General features: G+C 51.2%; 1 protein-coding gene across 3 annotated transcripts in view; it reads left to right on the top strand.

The window, feature by feature from the left end:
- The window catches only part of LOC128704883 (transmembrane protein 47), a 253133-nt gene that overhangs the window by 153117 nt on the left and 84066 nt on the right, over positions 1–15950 (top strand). The window contains exon 1 of one of the 3 annotated variants that reach the window (XM_053800082.2): positions 1147–1995. The exons of the other annotated variants lie outside the window; for them this stretch is intronic. Within the exon in view, the coding sequence (XP_053656057.2) occupies positions 1240–1995 (756 nt within the window). The 5' untranslated portion in view covers positions 1147–1239. Of the gene's footprint in view, positions 1–1146; positions 1996–15950 lie in introns of those variants that run through there. 3 annotated transcript variants of the gene reach the window in all.

Genomic DNA, 15950 nt, shown 5'->3' with positions numbered 1-15950 from the left:
TAGTGGCTAGTTTATTGTGCACCCAAGCCACTGGTGAGCGAAACGTGTCCGCATAAAGGTACCCAAGTGTTGCCTAAGTGTGTCATACATCAACTAGTTACGTCTTGCCTAGGCGGGTCCTGGGTGCCAATTTATCCAGTTCGAACTGATCTTCCTTGGGTTGATAACCCCAAGAATTTCTTCGTTGTTTTGGCTTTTCGTAGATATAAATTCAAGGCCTAATTTCTAGGCCTTCTGCGCATCAATATGTTCTTGTGCCAACCCTCCACAGGATGGGTATGGGGTACACAAACTAGCCACTATCATCCAGAGGATGAAGCACAGAAGAGTTAGCAGTGATTTGAAGACAATGTCATCAGTCCGTCACCCTTGAAGACGTTGTTTGGAGGTGGTCAATCCCTCAGCCTGGAGAAGTTTTGCTCCAGTCGTCCTGTAATCGAACCCCAGGTCTATTGTGAGTTGCAGGGTAGGAACAAAAGACTGTTGTGCTGGGATACGACAGGAAAAACACGACAGGTGCAAGTGGAGGAGGTTTCCTGGTGGGGGTACTAGGTGGGAGTGGGGTGTTGTCAGGGCCTCCACGGGATTCAAAGAGGGGCAGGAGTGTCAGATGTCAGTGGGTGTGTTTGCCCCCCCCTCTCACCCCTCCACGTAAGGTTGGGGGTACTCTACTAGTTGTACTCCAGTGTATGTACTCATGTGTTTAGGAATCTAGTAATCACTGCTTTAACTCGTATTTGCTTGCTTTTATAGATTCCTGGCCTCCAGGGGTCACATACCTACTCTTGAAACTGTTTGTTTAGTGTGTTTTGACGTGATCAGTCCATTTGGTTGGAGATGGTCAGTCCCTCAAACCTGAAGTATAGGCAAATTGCTTGACCTTGTATACTAAGAATAAAGGTGAGGTGCAGCAGCTGCAGGTGGCGTCACAGGTAAGCGTGGACCACTAGTGGATGTAGGTCACATGGAACATTTTTCAACAGTGGAATTGCAAAAGAATTACCATGTAGCAAGATACCATGGTGTGGGAGTGATCACATCAACACTGATGGTGGGGAGTGTTGAAGGTAGTTATGGTGGGGAATGTTGGGGGTAGTGATGGTGGGGGTTATAAGGGCCCTCTGCTGCACCCACTCCCAGCAGAGTTGGTGTAGGGGTGGTGGTGTGGGGGCACTGCCCCCCCTCTCCCGGGTGAGGGTCACTACCCAGGGCACTAGTAATCTCTCTCACACACACACCATGCAAGGTGTTAATAACGCAGTACCTCTACATACTTACCTGCCTCCCAACCCACATACTGTGGGAGTGCCTGACGTGTGTCCCACATCACCCAGACGTGTGGCAGAGCGGCGTCACACGTCTAGACGTGTGGCAGATGTGCCTCACACGTCACCCAGACGCCAGGTACACAAGCGTCCGATTATGCCCCGGGGTGTGCCCCAGTACCCTGCTGAAACACCCCAGGGTACACCATCGTTGGGGTACATCGAGGAGGAAAGGTTGGATGGGTTGTACCCAGTGTGTGCTCTCCCTACGACACGACCCCACCCAGCACACGTCACCTGTGACCTACGTCAGGAAGCCTTGCAGGAGGTGCGGCTATCATGCCACTCACGTTCAGGTGACAGTGTCCGCAGTGAAAGCCACCCCAGCAGTGATCGAAGGTGCAGAGGCATCCGCAGAACCTCCAGCAGGAACCCCAGGGGGCAGCAACGATCCCGCAGACGACCCCCGTCACCAGCAGAACGTCGCAGGTCGCGGCCAGCAGACAAGAGGAGTCACCACCACCACCACCACACAGGAGCCCCGGGTTCGACCCCCTCCGTGTGGGCCATAGAGATGCAGCAACAGCAGCAGAGAATGAGAGCCACTCGGCCCCTGGGCCCTGAGCTCCAGGAGTGGCGAGGGTCCCTAACACGGGCCCTCAACACCCGTACTGTCACCCACCACCTCCCCTCTCACTCCCAGGTCATCAAAACACTGGCTCGCTCACAGGTAACACCTTCATTGCTATTACCACACCGACTATATCAACTGTTTCTTGCACTGGATTGTAGAAAGGGGGCGTGTCAGAGTAGAAGGGGGCGTGGCAGCGTAGGAGGAGGGGGGACGATGATCGTCCCTTTGCGAGGTCTGAATCAACCTTGACCTCACACGCACCTCACTACGCTATATAAATACCGCTCATACAAAAAATAATTTATTAATACAACATACATTCTCATGCCCCCCCTCTCCTCTCCCTGCTCCTCCTCTCCCTGCTCCTCCTCTCCCTGCTCCCTCTCCTCTCCCTGTTCCCTCTCCTCTCCCTTAACTTCCCTCTACCACCATTCATCCCTCCCTACTCAATCCTAAACGACCATTATCTCCGTCCTAGCCGTTCTTCTCCTGTCTGCCTCTGTTCTCCTCCTATCCTTGACCGTCCCTTTTCTTCTCTGTTTCCCCTTTACCGCCCTCTCCTCTACAGTTCAGTTGCTCATCTCACTGTACACAAACTTAAGCCACAAGGTAAGCCAGGATTCCCGGCTTGCCACGCATGTTTTACCACTTTGTTTACGCTTGTTTGGGGCAGGAGTTTGTAGAGGTGAAAATTATGTAGGGGGAGGAGGGATTGTAAGACTGGTAGTTACACCCACAGTTGAGTGGTAGTTACACCCACAGTTGAGTGGTAGTTACACCCACAGTTGAGTGGTAGTTACACCCACAGTTGAGTGGTAGTTACACCCACAGTTGAGTGGCAGTTACACCCACAGTTGAGTGGCAGTTACACCCACAGTTGAGTGGTAGTTACACCCACAGTTGAGTGGCAGTTACACCCACAGTTGAGTGGCAGTTACACCCACAGTTGAGTGGCAGTTACACCCACAGCTGAGTGGCAGTTACACCCACAGCTGAGTGGCAGTTACACCCACAGCTGAGTGGCAGTTACACCCACAGCTGAGTGGCAGTTACACCCACAGCTGAGTGGCAGTTACACCCACAGCTGAGTGGCAGTTACACCCACAGCTGAGTGGCAGTTACACCCACAGCCGAGTGGCAGTTACACCCACAGCCGAGTGGCAGTTACACCCACAGCCGAGTGGCAGTTACACCCACAGCTGAGTGGCAGTTACACCCACAGCTGAGTGACAGTTACACCCACAGCTGAGTGGCAGTTACACCCACAGTTGAGTGGCAGTTACACCCACAGTTGAGTGACAGTTGCACCCACAGTTGAGTGGCAGTTGCACCCACAGCTGAGTGACAGTTGCACCCACAGTTGAGTGGCAGTTACACCCACAACTGAGTGACAGTTACACCCACAGTTGAGTGGCAGTTGCACCCATAGTTGAGTGGCAGTTGCACCCACAGTTGAGTATTTCTTTATATACATTTCTAAGCTTCTCGTCTCTACTTCGCATTTTATCACTAAAATCTAAATTTATTTAGATTTTGGATTATCTTAGTTCATTCTTTTATCAATACTGTTAGTGCCTTGTTTATTGCTTCCTGTTTATTCCCCACACTGCTAGTTGTCTTCCAGTTCCTCCTAGTTTAATATCAATTCGTTTATCAAGCCAGCCCGTAATGCTATGCATAGTATAAGTGGCTTTGGCATACTGCTCTTATCTGTATTTTTTTGTACCTCTGTATGTGTGCTCAAATTGAAAATAAATAACTAAATAAATAAATAAATCGTGTTTACAGTGTCCAGTAGTAAAGTCTTCTCAGTCAGTCCTGTATTAATGTGCATTTACAGACGTGTTTATCTCTCTAATTCTGTGTTTTAGTGATCCTATTCTCTTTCCCGTATTCGTTTCTTTGATAATGGTCACGACCAGGTATTAGACATGTATCAGATGTGAAAATTTAGATATAAGCGGATGTGTTTGAGGATGGATTATTTTGCGGATTGCGATGCATATGTGGATATCTGTTTACAGTAAAATGCGGATGTAAGAAATTGTGCGGATGTTATGCGGGTGCGAATACCCATCTCCACAAAGATTTACAAATAAGTTTAGTTTGGCTGTTCTTTCGTGTGTTAGTTTGTTTGACGGTGATCACGGTCATGTATCTTCCGGACACTTGAATCTTACCAATGTTTGTGGAATCTTCTATATTCTTGAGATATAACCTGTGACATGCTAAGATATTAATGAAAATAAGATACTAGATATATTAAATTTTCTAAATTTGCTTGTAACAGTTAATAGAAACTAGGCCCCCTTTTGGGGCCTAGTTCCTAGGCCTTGTGTGTATCCATATGCTCTTGCGCTACCATCCACACGATGGATATGAGGTGCACAATGAACTAGCCACTAAGATGGCAAAATCTAAATCTAATATCACCCTGTCCTGCTTTTCTTGTCTAGTTTGTATGTGCTTAGAACCTTCACTCTCTTAGTTGCTCACTTCTAGCAATTTTTACTTCATATTTGCAAATATTCTTAGCGGCCTGTTCTTCCTGTCGTATAGTCTCTCATATTCCACCAAACTAACATTCACTAAATATATCGCCTTATTTATCTCCTTTAATTCTTTGTTCTTGAGTTTATTTCCCTTTCTACACACTTATATTTACTGTCATCAAAAAAACCATACCCCCGGCCGGGATTGAACCCGCGGTCATAGTCTCAAAACTCCAGCCCGTCTATGACCGCGGGTTCAATCCCGGCCGGGGGTATGGTTTATTTGCAATCGTGTCATTACGATTTCTTGAGTCATGTTTTACTGTCATCAGTTTTGTCCGGATTGTAATTGTTTACATTTTCCGTTTTCTATACGAAGACTAATTCTTGTAGCCGTCATCTCCTTAGTCATTACCACCTGGTATCCTGTCTTGAGTGATGCTGGTGTACCTTGATGCTGGTGTACCTTGATGCTGGTGTACCTTGATGCTGGTGTACCTGGAGGTTACCTGGAGGTTATTCCGGGGATCAACGCCCCCGCGGCCCGGTCCATGACCAGGCCTCCCGATGGATCAGGGCCTGATCAACTAGGCTGTTACTGCTGGCCGCACGCAGTCCGACGTACGAGCCACAGCCCGGCTGATCCGGCACTGACTTTAGGTATCTGTCCAGCTCTCTCTTGAAGGCAGCCAGGGGTTTATTGGCAATTCCCCTAATGCTTGATGGGAGGCTGTTGAACAGTTTTGGGCCCCGGACACTTATGGTGTTTTCTCTTAGTGTACCAATGGCGCCCCTACTTTTTATTGGCAGCATTTTGCATCGCCTGCCCAGTCTTTTACTTTCGTAGGGAGTGATTTCTGTGTGCAGATTTGGGACCATTACTTCCAAGATTTTCCAAGTGTAGATTATGATATATCTCTCCATCCTGCGTTCCAACGAGTACAAGTCAAGTGCTTCCAAGCGTTCCCAGTAGTTAAGGTGCTTGACAGAACTTATAGGTGCAGTAAAGGATCTCTGTACACTCTCTAGATCTGCGATTTCACCTGCTTTGAATGGAGATGTTAATGTACAGCAGTATTCCAGCCTAGAGAGAACAAGTGATTTGAAAAGGATCATCATGGGCTTGGCATCTCTCCTTTTGAAAGTTCTCATTATCCATCCTATCATTTTCTTTGCACGTGCGATCGTGGCACTGTTGTGATCCTTGAAAGTGAGATCCTCAGACATTACTACTCCCAGGTCCCTTACATTATTTTTCCGCTCTATTGTATGGCCGGAGTCAGTAGTATACTCTGTTCTAGTTATTATCTCCTCCAGTTTTCCATAACGGAGTAGTTGGAATTTGTCCTCATTGAACATCATATTGTTTACCGTTGCCCACTGGAAAACTTTGTTTATATCTTCTTGGAGGTTAACCGCGTCCTCAGCAGATGACAGCCTCATGCAGATCTTAGTATCATCCGCAAAGGATGATACGGTGCTGTGGTGTATATCTCTGTTTATGTCTGATATGAGGATAAGGAATAAGATGGGGGCGAGTACTGTGCCTTGTGGAACAGAGCTCTTCACTATGGCAGCCTCCGATTTAACTCTGTTGACCACTACTCTTTGTGTTCGATTTGTTAGGAAGTTGAAGATCCATCTCCCCACTTTCCCAGTTATTCCTTTAGCACGTATTTTATGGGCTATTACGCCATGATCGCATTTGTCAAATGCTTTTGCAAAGTCTGTGTATATTACATTTGCATTCTGATTTTCTTCCAGTGCATCCAAGGCCATGTCATAGTGATCCAGTAGTTGTGAGAGGCAGGAGCGACCTGCCCTGAACCCATGTTGCCCTGGATTGTGCAGATTTTGGGAATCCAGGTGATTTGCAATCCTGCTTCTTAGCACTCTTTCAAAGATTTTTATGATGTGGGACGTCAGAGCTATTGGTCTATAGTTTTTAGCTAATGCTTTGCTGCCACCTTTATGGAGTGGGGGCTATATCCGTTGTTTTAAGTGACTGGAATTTCACCCATGTCCAAGCTCCTCCTCCATAGTGTACTTAGGGCACGCGAGAGGGGTTTCTTGCAGTTCTTAATGAAAACAGAGTTCCACGAGTCTGGGCCCGGGGCTGAGTCCATAGGCATCGTTGTCAATGGCTTTTTCGAAATCTATCAGAGTTAGGGTAATGTCGGAAATCTGGCATACATTTATGGAGTTTTGAGGCTCATTCATGAAGAAATCATTTGGGTCGTCGATCCTCAGACCGATTAGTGGTTCACTAAACACAGAGTCGTACTGGGATTTCAATATTTCACTCATTTCCTTGTCTGTGTAAGTCCCATCCTGTCTGAGTAAGGGCCCGATACTAGATGTGGTATTTGCCTTGTTTTTGGCATATGAAAAGAAATATTTTGAATTTCTTTCAATTTCACTAATAGCTTTAAGCTCCTCCTGCCTCTCCTGGTTCCTGTAAAAGTCATTTAGCTTAAGTTCGATAGTTTCCACTTCCCTGGTCAGCGCCTCCTTTCGTGTATCAGATATTCTAGCACTCCTGAGGAGCTCAGTGACTCTTCGTCGTGTTCTGTAGAGGGAGCGTCTTTCTCTCTCCAGTTTACTCCTGCTCTTCTTCTTTCTTAGGGGAATATGCCTAGAACATGCTTCGGCTACCAGGAAGTTGATCCTTTCAAGGTACTGGTTTGGATCCATGTCATTTAAGACATCTTCCCAACATGTTTCGTTTAGGACATGGTTTACCTGGTCCCAGTTGATGTTCTTGTTGTTGAAATTGTATTTTGTGAAGACACCTTCACAGGTACATGCATTCTGTTGTTCAGGACCCCTATGCATGTACGTCTGGACTTCGATTAGATTGTGATCGGAATTAGTTGTTTTTGATATTCTTATGTCTCTTATCAGGTCCTCATTATTTGTGAAGATAAGGTCAAGTGTGTTTTCTAGTCTTGTTGGCTCCACTATCTGCTGGCTTAAGGTGTGTTTTTCGCAGAGACTTAGTAGCTCATGTGTGTGTGACCTTTCATCTGCGCTACCTCCGGGGATTGTTTCAGCTATAACATTATTTGCTACATTCTTCCATTTTGTATGCCTTAGGTTGAAATCACCAAGCAGTAAGATGTTTGGGGATGGAGCTGGAAGGTTTTCCAAACAGTAATCAATTTTCAGTAGCTGTTCCTTGAACTGTTGTGAGGTTGCATCTGGTGGCTTGTATACAACCACAATGACTAGGTTTTGGTTCTCGATCTTTATTGATAGAACTTCAACTACCTCATTTGTGGTGTTCAGCAACTCCATGCAGATGAGGGACTCTTTGACATACAGGCCAACCCCCCCTTGTTGCCTGTTTTTTCTGTCGCATCTGAAAAGGTTGTAACCACTTATCCATATTTCACTGTCAAAGTGATCTTTTGTGTGAGTCTCTGTGAAGGCTGCAAACATTGCAGTAGACTCCTCTAGAAGTCCACTGATAAAAGGTATTTTGTTGTTGGTGGATGGCTTAAGGCCCTGTATATTAGCAAATATGAACGAGGTTGTATTCTGTGTTTGTTGGGGGGATTTTGTTATTGGCATTGTAGTTGATGCTGGTATACCTTGATGCTGGTGTACCTTGATGCTGGTACACCTTGATGCTGGTATACCTTTTGTAGAGTGTGGTGTTGAAGGTAGTGTGTGTAGAGGGGTGTAAATAGCGTGTTTGTTCTGGTTTGCGTTATGTCCCGTGTTGACTGCGATAGTCGTAATAGTAATACCACTATTGTTGGTGTATTGTAAACCGTGGTGGAAGTGTAGCTGGTGGTGGTGATAGTGGTTGTGGTGGTGGTTGTGGTGATAGTGGTTGTGGTACGTGGTGGTGGTGGTTGTGGTGCGTGGTGGTGGTGATAGTTTTTGTGGTAGTGGTGATAGTGGTTGTGGTGCGTGGTGGTAGTGGTTGTGGTGCGTGGTGGTAGTGATAGTGGTTGTGGTGCGTGGTGGTGGTGATAGTGGTTGTGGTGCATGATGATGGTTGTGGTGCATGGTGGTTGTGGTGCGTGGTAGTGGTGATAGTGGTTGTGGTGCGTGGTGATAGTGGTTGTGGTGGTGATAGTGGTTGTGGTGCGTGGTGGTAGTGATAGTGGTTGTGGTGCGTGGCGGTGGTGATAGTGGTTGTGGTGCGTGGTGGTTGTGGTGGTGATAGTGGTTGTGGTGCGTGGTGGTGGTGATAGTGGTTGTGGCTGTGGTGGTGGTTGTGGTGCGTGGTGGTGGTGATAGTGATAGTGGTTGTGGTGCGTGGTGATAGTGGTTGTGGTGCGTGATGATGGTTGTGGTGTCCTTGTACGTGTTTGTAGCTGCCAGCACCATCGATCGATGTCTCACCACGCCCTCACCTGCCCCTGCCACCACGCCCTCACCTGCCCCTACCGCCTCTCCACCACGCCCTCACTTGCCCCCCCACCACCTCCACCATGGCCCTCACCTGCTCTTCCACTCCAACACTTCTACCTTTCCCTCTTCGTTTTTCACAACGTGGCCTCTGCAGGGAAACGAACGTTTTTTAAAACGCTTCAGAACTCGTACGAACAGTATCGTCGCGACTTAAGATTTATTTTGAACGTTCGTGTGTGTACTCGCCTAACTGTGATTCCGGGATCGAGTCATAGTTCCTGTGTGTGTTAGATTTGTCTTCCAGGGTGTTAGATTTGTCTTCCAGGGTGTTAGATTTGTCTTCCAGGGTGTTAGCTAGTCTTCCAAGGTGTTAGCTAGTCTTCCAGGGTGTTAGCTAGTCTTCCAGGGTGTTAGCTAGTCTTCCAGGGTGTTAGCTATTAAACTGGTGTGGGGGTCATTCGGCTTAAGTATGGTTGAGGCTCGAGCCTCAGTCTGGTAATCTCAAGCCGTATACCCGAGATTCATGACATTTACATAATGATATCAGTGCTTAAGATATCCTCTTAGCTAACCCACTTCCTTCATGCTTACGCCAGTGTACTCACCTACTTGTAGTTGCAGGAGTCGATTCACAGCTCCTGGACCCGCCTCTTCACTGGCCGCTACTAGGTCACTCTTCCTGCTCCATGAGCTTTATTATACCTCATCTTAAAGCTGTGTATGGCTCCTGCCTCCACTACCTCACTTGCTAGGCTATTCCACTTCCTGACTACTCTATGACTGAAGAAATACTTCCTAACCTCCCTTTGACTCATCTGAGTCTTCAACTTCCAATTGTGACCTCTTGTTTGTGTGTCCCATCTCTGGAACATCCTGTCTCTGTCCACCTTGTCTATTCCGCGCAGTATTTTGTATGTCGTTATCATGTCTTCCCTGACCCTCCTGTCCTCCAGTGTCGTCAGGCCGATTTCCCTCAACCTTTCTTCGTAGGACATTCCCCTTACCTCTGGAACTAACCTTGTCGCAAACCTTTGCACTTTCTCTAACTTCTTAACGTGCTTGATCCGGTGCGGGTTCCAAACTGGTGCTGCATACTCCAGTATGGGCCTGACGTACACGGTGTATAGTGTCTTGAACGATTCCTTACTAAGGTATCGGAACGCTATTCTCAGGTTTGCCAGGCGCCCATATGCTGCAGCAGTTATCTGGTTGATGTGTGCCCCAGGAGACGTGTTCGGTGTTATACTCACCCCAAGATCTTTCTCCTTGAGCGAGGTTTGCAGTCTTTGGCAACCTAGCCTATACTCCGTCTGCGATCTTCTTTGCCCTTCCCCGATCTTCATGACTTTGCATTTGGCAGGGTTAAATTCGAGAAGCCAGTAGTTGGACCAGGTGTCCAGCCTGTCCAGGTCTCTTTGGAGTCCTACCTGATCCTCATCTGATTTAATTATCCTCATTAACTTCACATAATGTGTGTGTGTGTGTGTGTGTGTGTGTGTGTGTGTGTGTGTGTGTGTGTGTGTGTGCGCGCGCGCATCATGTTCACACACACCAGTATGATGTATCATGCTGTCTAGTTATGTATCCTCAGCTGCAACTCGAGATAGATCCAGTCTAGCTCGTAAATAAGCTGTGTTTCTTAGATGGTGGGTCGCGACCCTCAGCTGGTCCATGAGCTAGTAACTCGAAGTGGGTCTGTCCCAGACTAAGCCTACTGTTGCCTAGCATGTTCAGGCATGTTGTTGGTGCTAGCAACTCGTAGCTCAACGTAGGCACCACAGCGTGGCTGATCAGGAACTGACTAGAAGTCAAGAGGGCGCGTCTGAGGTGTTGTGTGCAGGATGCTATCACCAACAGCCTCGTTGATCAAATGATCTAGAGAGAAGCTTGGCTCCCCTTCCTCTATCTTTATCCCACCCGTCATTTTCCCCCCTCTTTCCCCTCCCATCTTCTCCCCCTCATTCCCAGCTTTCATCAGCACCCATCATTCCCCTCGTTCATTCCCCCACCTCACTCACCCCTCCCACTATCAACTTAATGTGTACCCTTGTAGAGGGGAATATCAGTGCTCCCTACTACCCCTTGCCGTGGCAACAAGCTGCCTCACTCAGTGCCGTGGCAACAAGCTGCCTTCACTCAGTGCCGTGGCAACAAGCTGCCTCACTCAGTGCCGTGGCAACAAGCTGCCTCACTCAGTGCCGTGGCAACAAGCTGCCTTCACTCAGTGCCGTGGCAACAAGCTGCCTTCACTCAGTGCCGTGGCAACAAGCTGCCTTCACTCAGTGCCGTGGCAACAAGCTGCCTTCACTCAGTGCCGTGGCAACAAGCTGCCTTCACTCAGTGCCGTGGCAACAAGCTGCCTTCAGTGCAACTAGCTGCCTTCACTCCGTGCCGTGGCAACAAGCTGCCTTCACTCAGTGCCGTGGCAACAAGCTGCCTTCACTCAGTGCCGTGGCAACAAGCTGCCTTCACTCAGTGCCGTGGCAACAAGCTGCCTTCACTCAGTGCCGTGGCAACAAGCTGCCTTCACTCAGTGCCGTGGCAACAAGCTGCCTTCACTCAGTGCCGTGGCAACAAGCTGCCTTCACTCAGTGCCGTGGCAACAAGCTGCCTTCACTCAGTGCCGTGGTAACAAGCTGCCTTCACTCAGTGCCGTGGCAACAAGCTGCCTTCACTCAGTGCCGTGGCAACAAGCTGCCTTCACTCAGTGCCGTGGCAACAAGCTGCCTTCACTCAGTGCCGTGGCAACAAGCTGCCTTCACTCAGTGCCGTGGCAACAAGCTGCCTTCACTCAGTGCCGTGGCAACAAGCTGCCTTCACTCAGTGCCGTGGCAACAAGCTGCCTTCACTCAGTGCCGTGGCAACAAGCTGCCTTCACTCAGTGCCGTGGCAACAAGCTGCCTTCACTCAGTGCCGTGGCAACAAGCTGCCTTCACTCAGTGCCGTGGCAACAAGCTGCCTTCACTCAGTGCCGTGGCAACAAGCTGCCTTCACTCAGTGCCGTGGCAACAAGCTGCCTTCACTCAGTGCCGTGGCAACAAGCTGCCTTCACTCAGTGCCGTGGCAACAAGCTGCCTTCACTCAGTGCCGTGGCAACAAGCTGCCTTCACTCAGTGCCGTGGCAACAAGCTGCCTTCACTCAGTGCCGTGGCAACAAGCTGCCTTCACTCAGTGCCGTGGCAACACGCTGCCTTCACTCAGTGCCGTGGCAACAAGCTGCCTTCACTCAGTGCCGTGGCAACAAGCTGCCTTCACTCAGTGCCGTGGCAACAAGCTGCCTTCACTCAGTGCCGTGGCAACAAGCTGCCTTCACTCAGTGCCGTGGCAACAAGCTGCCTTCACTCAGTGCCGTGGCAACAAGCTGCCTTCACTCAGTGCCGTGGCAACAAGCTGCCTTCACTCAGTGCCGTGGCAACAAGCTGCCTTCACTCAGTGCCGTGGCAACAAGCTGCCTTCACTCAGTGCCGTGGCAACAAGCTGCCTTCACTCAGTGCCGTGGCAACAAGCTGCCTTCACTCAGTGCCGTGGCAACAAGCTGCCTTCACTCAGTGCCGTGGCAACAAGCTGCCTTCACTCAGTGCCGTGGCAACAAGCTGCCTTCACTCAGTGCCGTGGCAACAAGCTGCCTTCACTCAGTGCCGTGGCAACAAGCTGCCTTCACTCAGTGCCGTGGCAACAAGCTGCCTTCACTCAGTGCCGTGGCAACAAGCTGCCTTCACTCAGTGCCGTGGCAACAAGCTGCCTTCACTCAGTGCCGTGGCAACAAGCTGCCTTCACTCAGTGCCGTGGCAACAAGCTGCCTTCACTCAGTGCCGTGGCAACAAGCTGCCTTCACTCAGTGCCGTGGCAACAAGCTGCCTTCACTCAGTGCCGTGGCAACAAGCTGCCTTCACTCAGTGCCGTGGCAACAAGCTGCCTTCACTCAGTGCCGTGGCAACAAGCTGCCTTCACTCAGTGCCGTGGCAACAAGCTGCCTTCACTCAGTGCCGTGGCAACAAGCTGCCTTCACTCAGTGCCGTGGCAACAACTCAGTGCCGTGCCAACAAGCTGCCTTCACTCAGTGCCGTGGCAACAAGCTGCCTTCACTCAGTGCCGTGGCAACAAGCTGCCTTCACTCAGTGCCGTGGCAACAAGCTGCCTTCACTCAGTGCCGTGGCAACAAGCTGCCTTCACTCAGTGCCGTGGCAACAAGCTGCCTTCACTCAGTGCCGTGGCAACAAGCTGCCTTCACTCAGTGCCGTGGCAACAAGCTGCCTTCACTCAGTGCCGTGGCAACAAGCTGCCTTCACTCAGTGCCGTGGCAACAAGCTGCCTTCACTCAGTGCCGTGGCAACAAGCTGCCTTCACTCAGTGCCGTGGCAACAAGCTGCCTTCACTCAGTGCCGTGGCAACAAGCTGCCTTCACTCAGTGCCGTGGCAACAAGCTGCCTTCACTCAGTGCCGTGGCAACAAGCTGCCTTCACTCAGTGCCGTGGCAACAAGCTGCCTTCACTCAGTGCCGTGGCAACAAGCTGCCTTCACTCAGTGCCGTGGCAACAAGCTGCCTTCACTCAGTGCCGTGGCAACAAGCTGCCTTCACTCAGTGCCGTGGCAACAAGCTGCCTTCACTCAGTGCCGTGGCAACAAGCTGCCTTCACTCAGTGCCGTGGCAACAAGCTGCCTTCACTCAGTGCCGTGGCAACAAGCTGCCTTCACTCAGTGCCGTGGCAACAAGCTGCCTTCACTCAGTGCCGTGGCAACAAGCTGCCTTCACTCAGTGCCGTGGCAACAAGCTGCCTTCACTCAGTGCCGTGGCAACAAGCTGCCTTCACTCAGTGCCGTGGCAACAAGCTGCCTTCACTCAGTGCCGGGGGAACAAGCTGCCTTCTCTCAGTGCCGTGGCAACACGCTGCCTTCACTCAGTGCCGTGGCAACAAGCTGCCTTCACTCAGTGCCGTGCCAACAAGCTGCCTTCACTCAGTGCCGTGGCAACAAGCTGCCTTCACTCAGTGCCGTGGTAACAAGCTGCCTTCACTCAGTGCCGTGGCAACAAGCTGCCTTCACTCAGTGCCGTGGCAACAAGCTGCCTTCACTCAGTGCCGTGGCAACAAGCTGCCTTCACTCAGTGCCGTGGTAACAAGCTGCCTTCACTCAGTGCCGTGGTAACAAGCTGCCTTCACTCAGTGCCGTGGCAACAAGCTGCCTTCACTCAGTGCCGTGGCAACATGCAGCCTTCACTCAGTGCCGTGCCAACACGCTGCCTTCACTCAGTGCCGTGGCAACAAGCTGCCTTCACTCAGTGCCGTGGCAACAAGCTGCCTTCACTCAGTGCCGTGGCAACAAGCTGCCTTCACTCAGTGCCGTGGTAACAAGCTGCCTTCACTCAGTGCCGTGGCAACAAGCTGCCTTCACTCAGTGCCGTGGCAACAAGCTGCCTTCACTCAGTGCCGTGGCAACAAGCTGCCTTCACTCAGTGCCGTGGCAACAGGCTGCCTTCACTCAGTGCCGTGCCAACAAGCTGCCTCACTCAGTGCCGTGCCAACAAGCTGCCTCACTCAGTGCCGTGCCAACAAGCTGCCTCACTCAGTGCCGTGCCAACAAGCTGCCTCACTCAGTGCCGTGGCAACAAGCTGCCTCACTCAGTGCCGTGGCAACAAGCTGCCTCACTCAGTGCCGCGGCAACAAGCTGCCTTCACTCAGTGCCGTGGCAACAAGCTGCCTTCACTCAGTGCCGTGGCAACAAGCTGCCTTCACTCAGTGCCGTGGCAAAAGGCTGCCTTCACTCAGTGCCGTGCCAACAGGCTGCCTTCACTCAGTGCCGTGGAAACAAGCTGCCTTCACTCAGTGCCGTGCCAACAGGCTGCCTTCACTCAGTGCCGTGGCAACACGCTGCCTTCACTCAGTGCCGTGGCAACAAGCTGCCTTCACTCAGTGCCGTGCCAACAGGCTGCCTTCACTCAGTGCCGTGGCAACACGCTGCCTTCACTCAGTGCCGTGGCAACAAGCTGCCTTCACTCAGTGCCGTGCCAACAGGCTGCCTTCACTCAGTGCCGTGGCAACACGCTGCCTTCACTCAGTGCCGTGGCAACAAGCTGCCTTCACTCAGTGCCGTGCCAACAGGCTGCCTTCACTCAGTGCCGTGCCAACAGGCTGCCTTCACTCAGTGCCGTGCCAACAGGCTGCCTTCACTCAGTGCCGTGGCAACAAGCTGCCTTCACTCAGTGCCGTGCCCAACAGGCTGCCTTCACTCAGTGCCGTGGCAACAAGCTGCCTTCACTCAGTGCCGTGCCAACAGGCTGCCTTCACTCAGTGCCGTGCCAACAGGCTGCCTTCACTCAGTGCCGTGACCAACAGGCTGCCTTCACTCAGTGCCGTGGCAACAAGCTGCCTTCACTCAGTGCCGTGCCAACAGGCTGCCTTCACTCAGTGCCGTGGCAACAGGCTGCCTTCACTCAGTGCCGTGGCCAACAGGCTGCCTTCACTCAGTGCCGCGGCCAACAAGCTGCCTTCACTCAGTGCCGCGGCCAACAGGCTGCCTTCACTCAGTGCCGTGGCAACAAGCTGCCTTCACTCAGTGCCGTGGCAACAAGCTGCCTTCACTCAGTGCCGTGGTAACAAGCTGCCTTCACTCAGTGCCGTGGTAACAAGCTGCCTTCACTCAGTGCCGTGGCAACAAGCTGCCTTCACTCAGTGCCGTGGCAACAAGCTGCCTTCACTCAGTGCCGTGGTAACAAGCTGCCTTCACTCAGTGCCGTGGCAACAAGCTGCCTTCACTCAGTGCCGTGGTAACACGCTGCCTTCACTCAGTGCCGTGGTAACAAGCTGCCTTCACTCAGTGCCGTGGTAACACGCTGCCTTCACTCAGTGCCGTGGTAACAAGCTGCCTTCACTCAGTGCCGTGGTAACATGCTGCCTTCACTCAGTGCCGTGGCAACAAGCTGCCTTCACTCAGTGCCGTGGCAACAGGCTGCCTTCACTCAGTGCCGTGGTAACACGCTGCCTTCACTCAGTGCCGTGACAACAAGCTGCCTTCACTCAGTGCCGTGGCAACAGGCTGCCTTCACTCAGTGCCGTGGCAACAAGCTGCCTTCACTCAGTGCCGTGGCAACAGGCTGCCTTCACTCAGTGCCGTGGTAACAAGCTGCCTTCACTCAGTGCCGTGACAACAAGCTGCCTTCACTCAGTGCCGTGACAACAAGCTGCCTTCACTCAGTG

The sequence above is a fragment of the Cherax quadricarinatus genome, chromosome 91 (genome assembly GCF_038502225.1).
Source record: "Cherax quadricarinatus isolate ZL_2023a chromosome 91, ASM3850222v1, whole genome shotgun sequence".
Taxonomy (NCBI): Eukaryota; Metazoa; Arthropoda; class Malacostraca; order Decapoda; family Parastacidae; genus Cherax; species Cherax quadricarinatus.
Note: the sequence above shows the minus strand (reverse complement) of the source record. Positions and strands in the feature narration are given on the sequence as shown.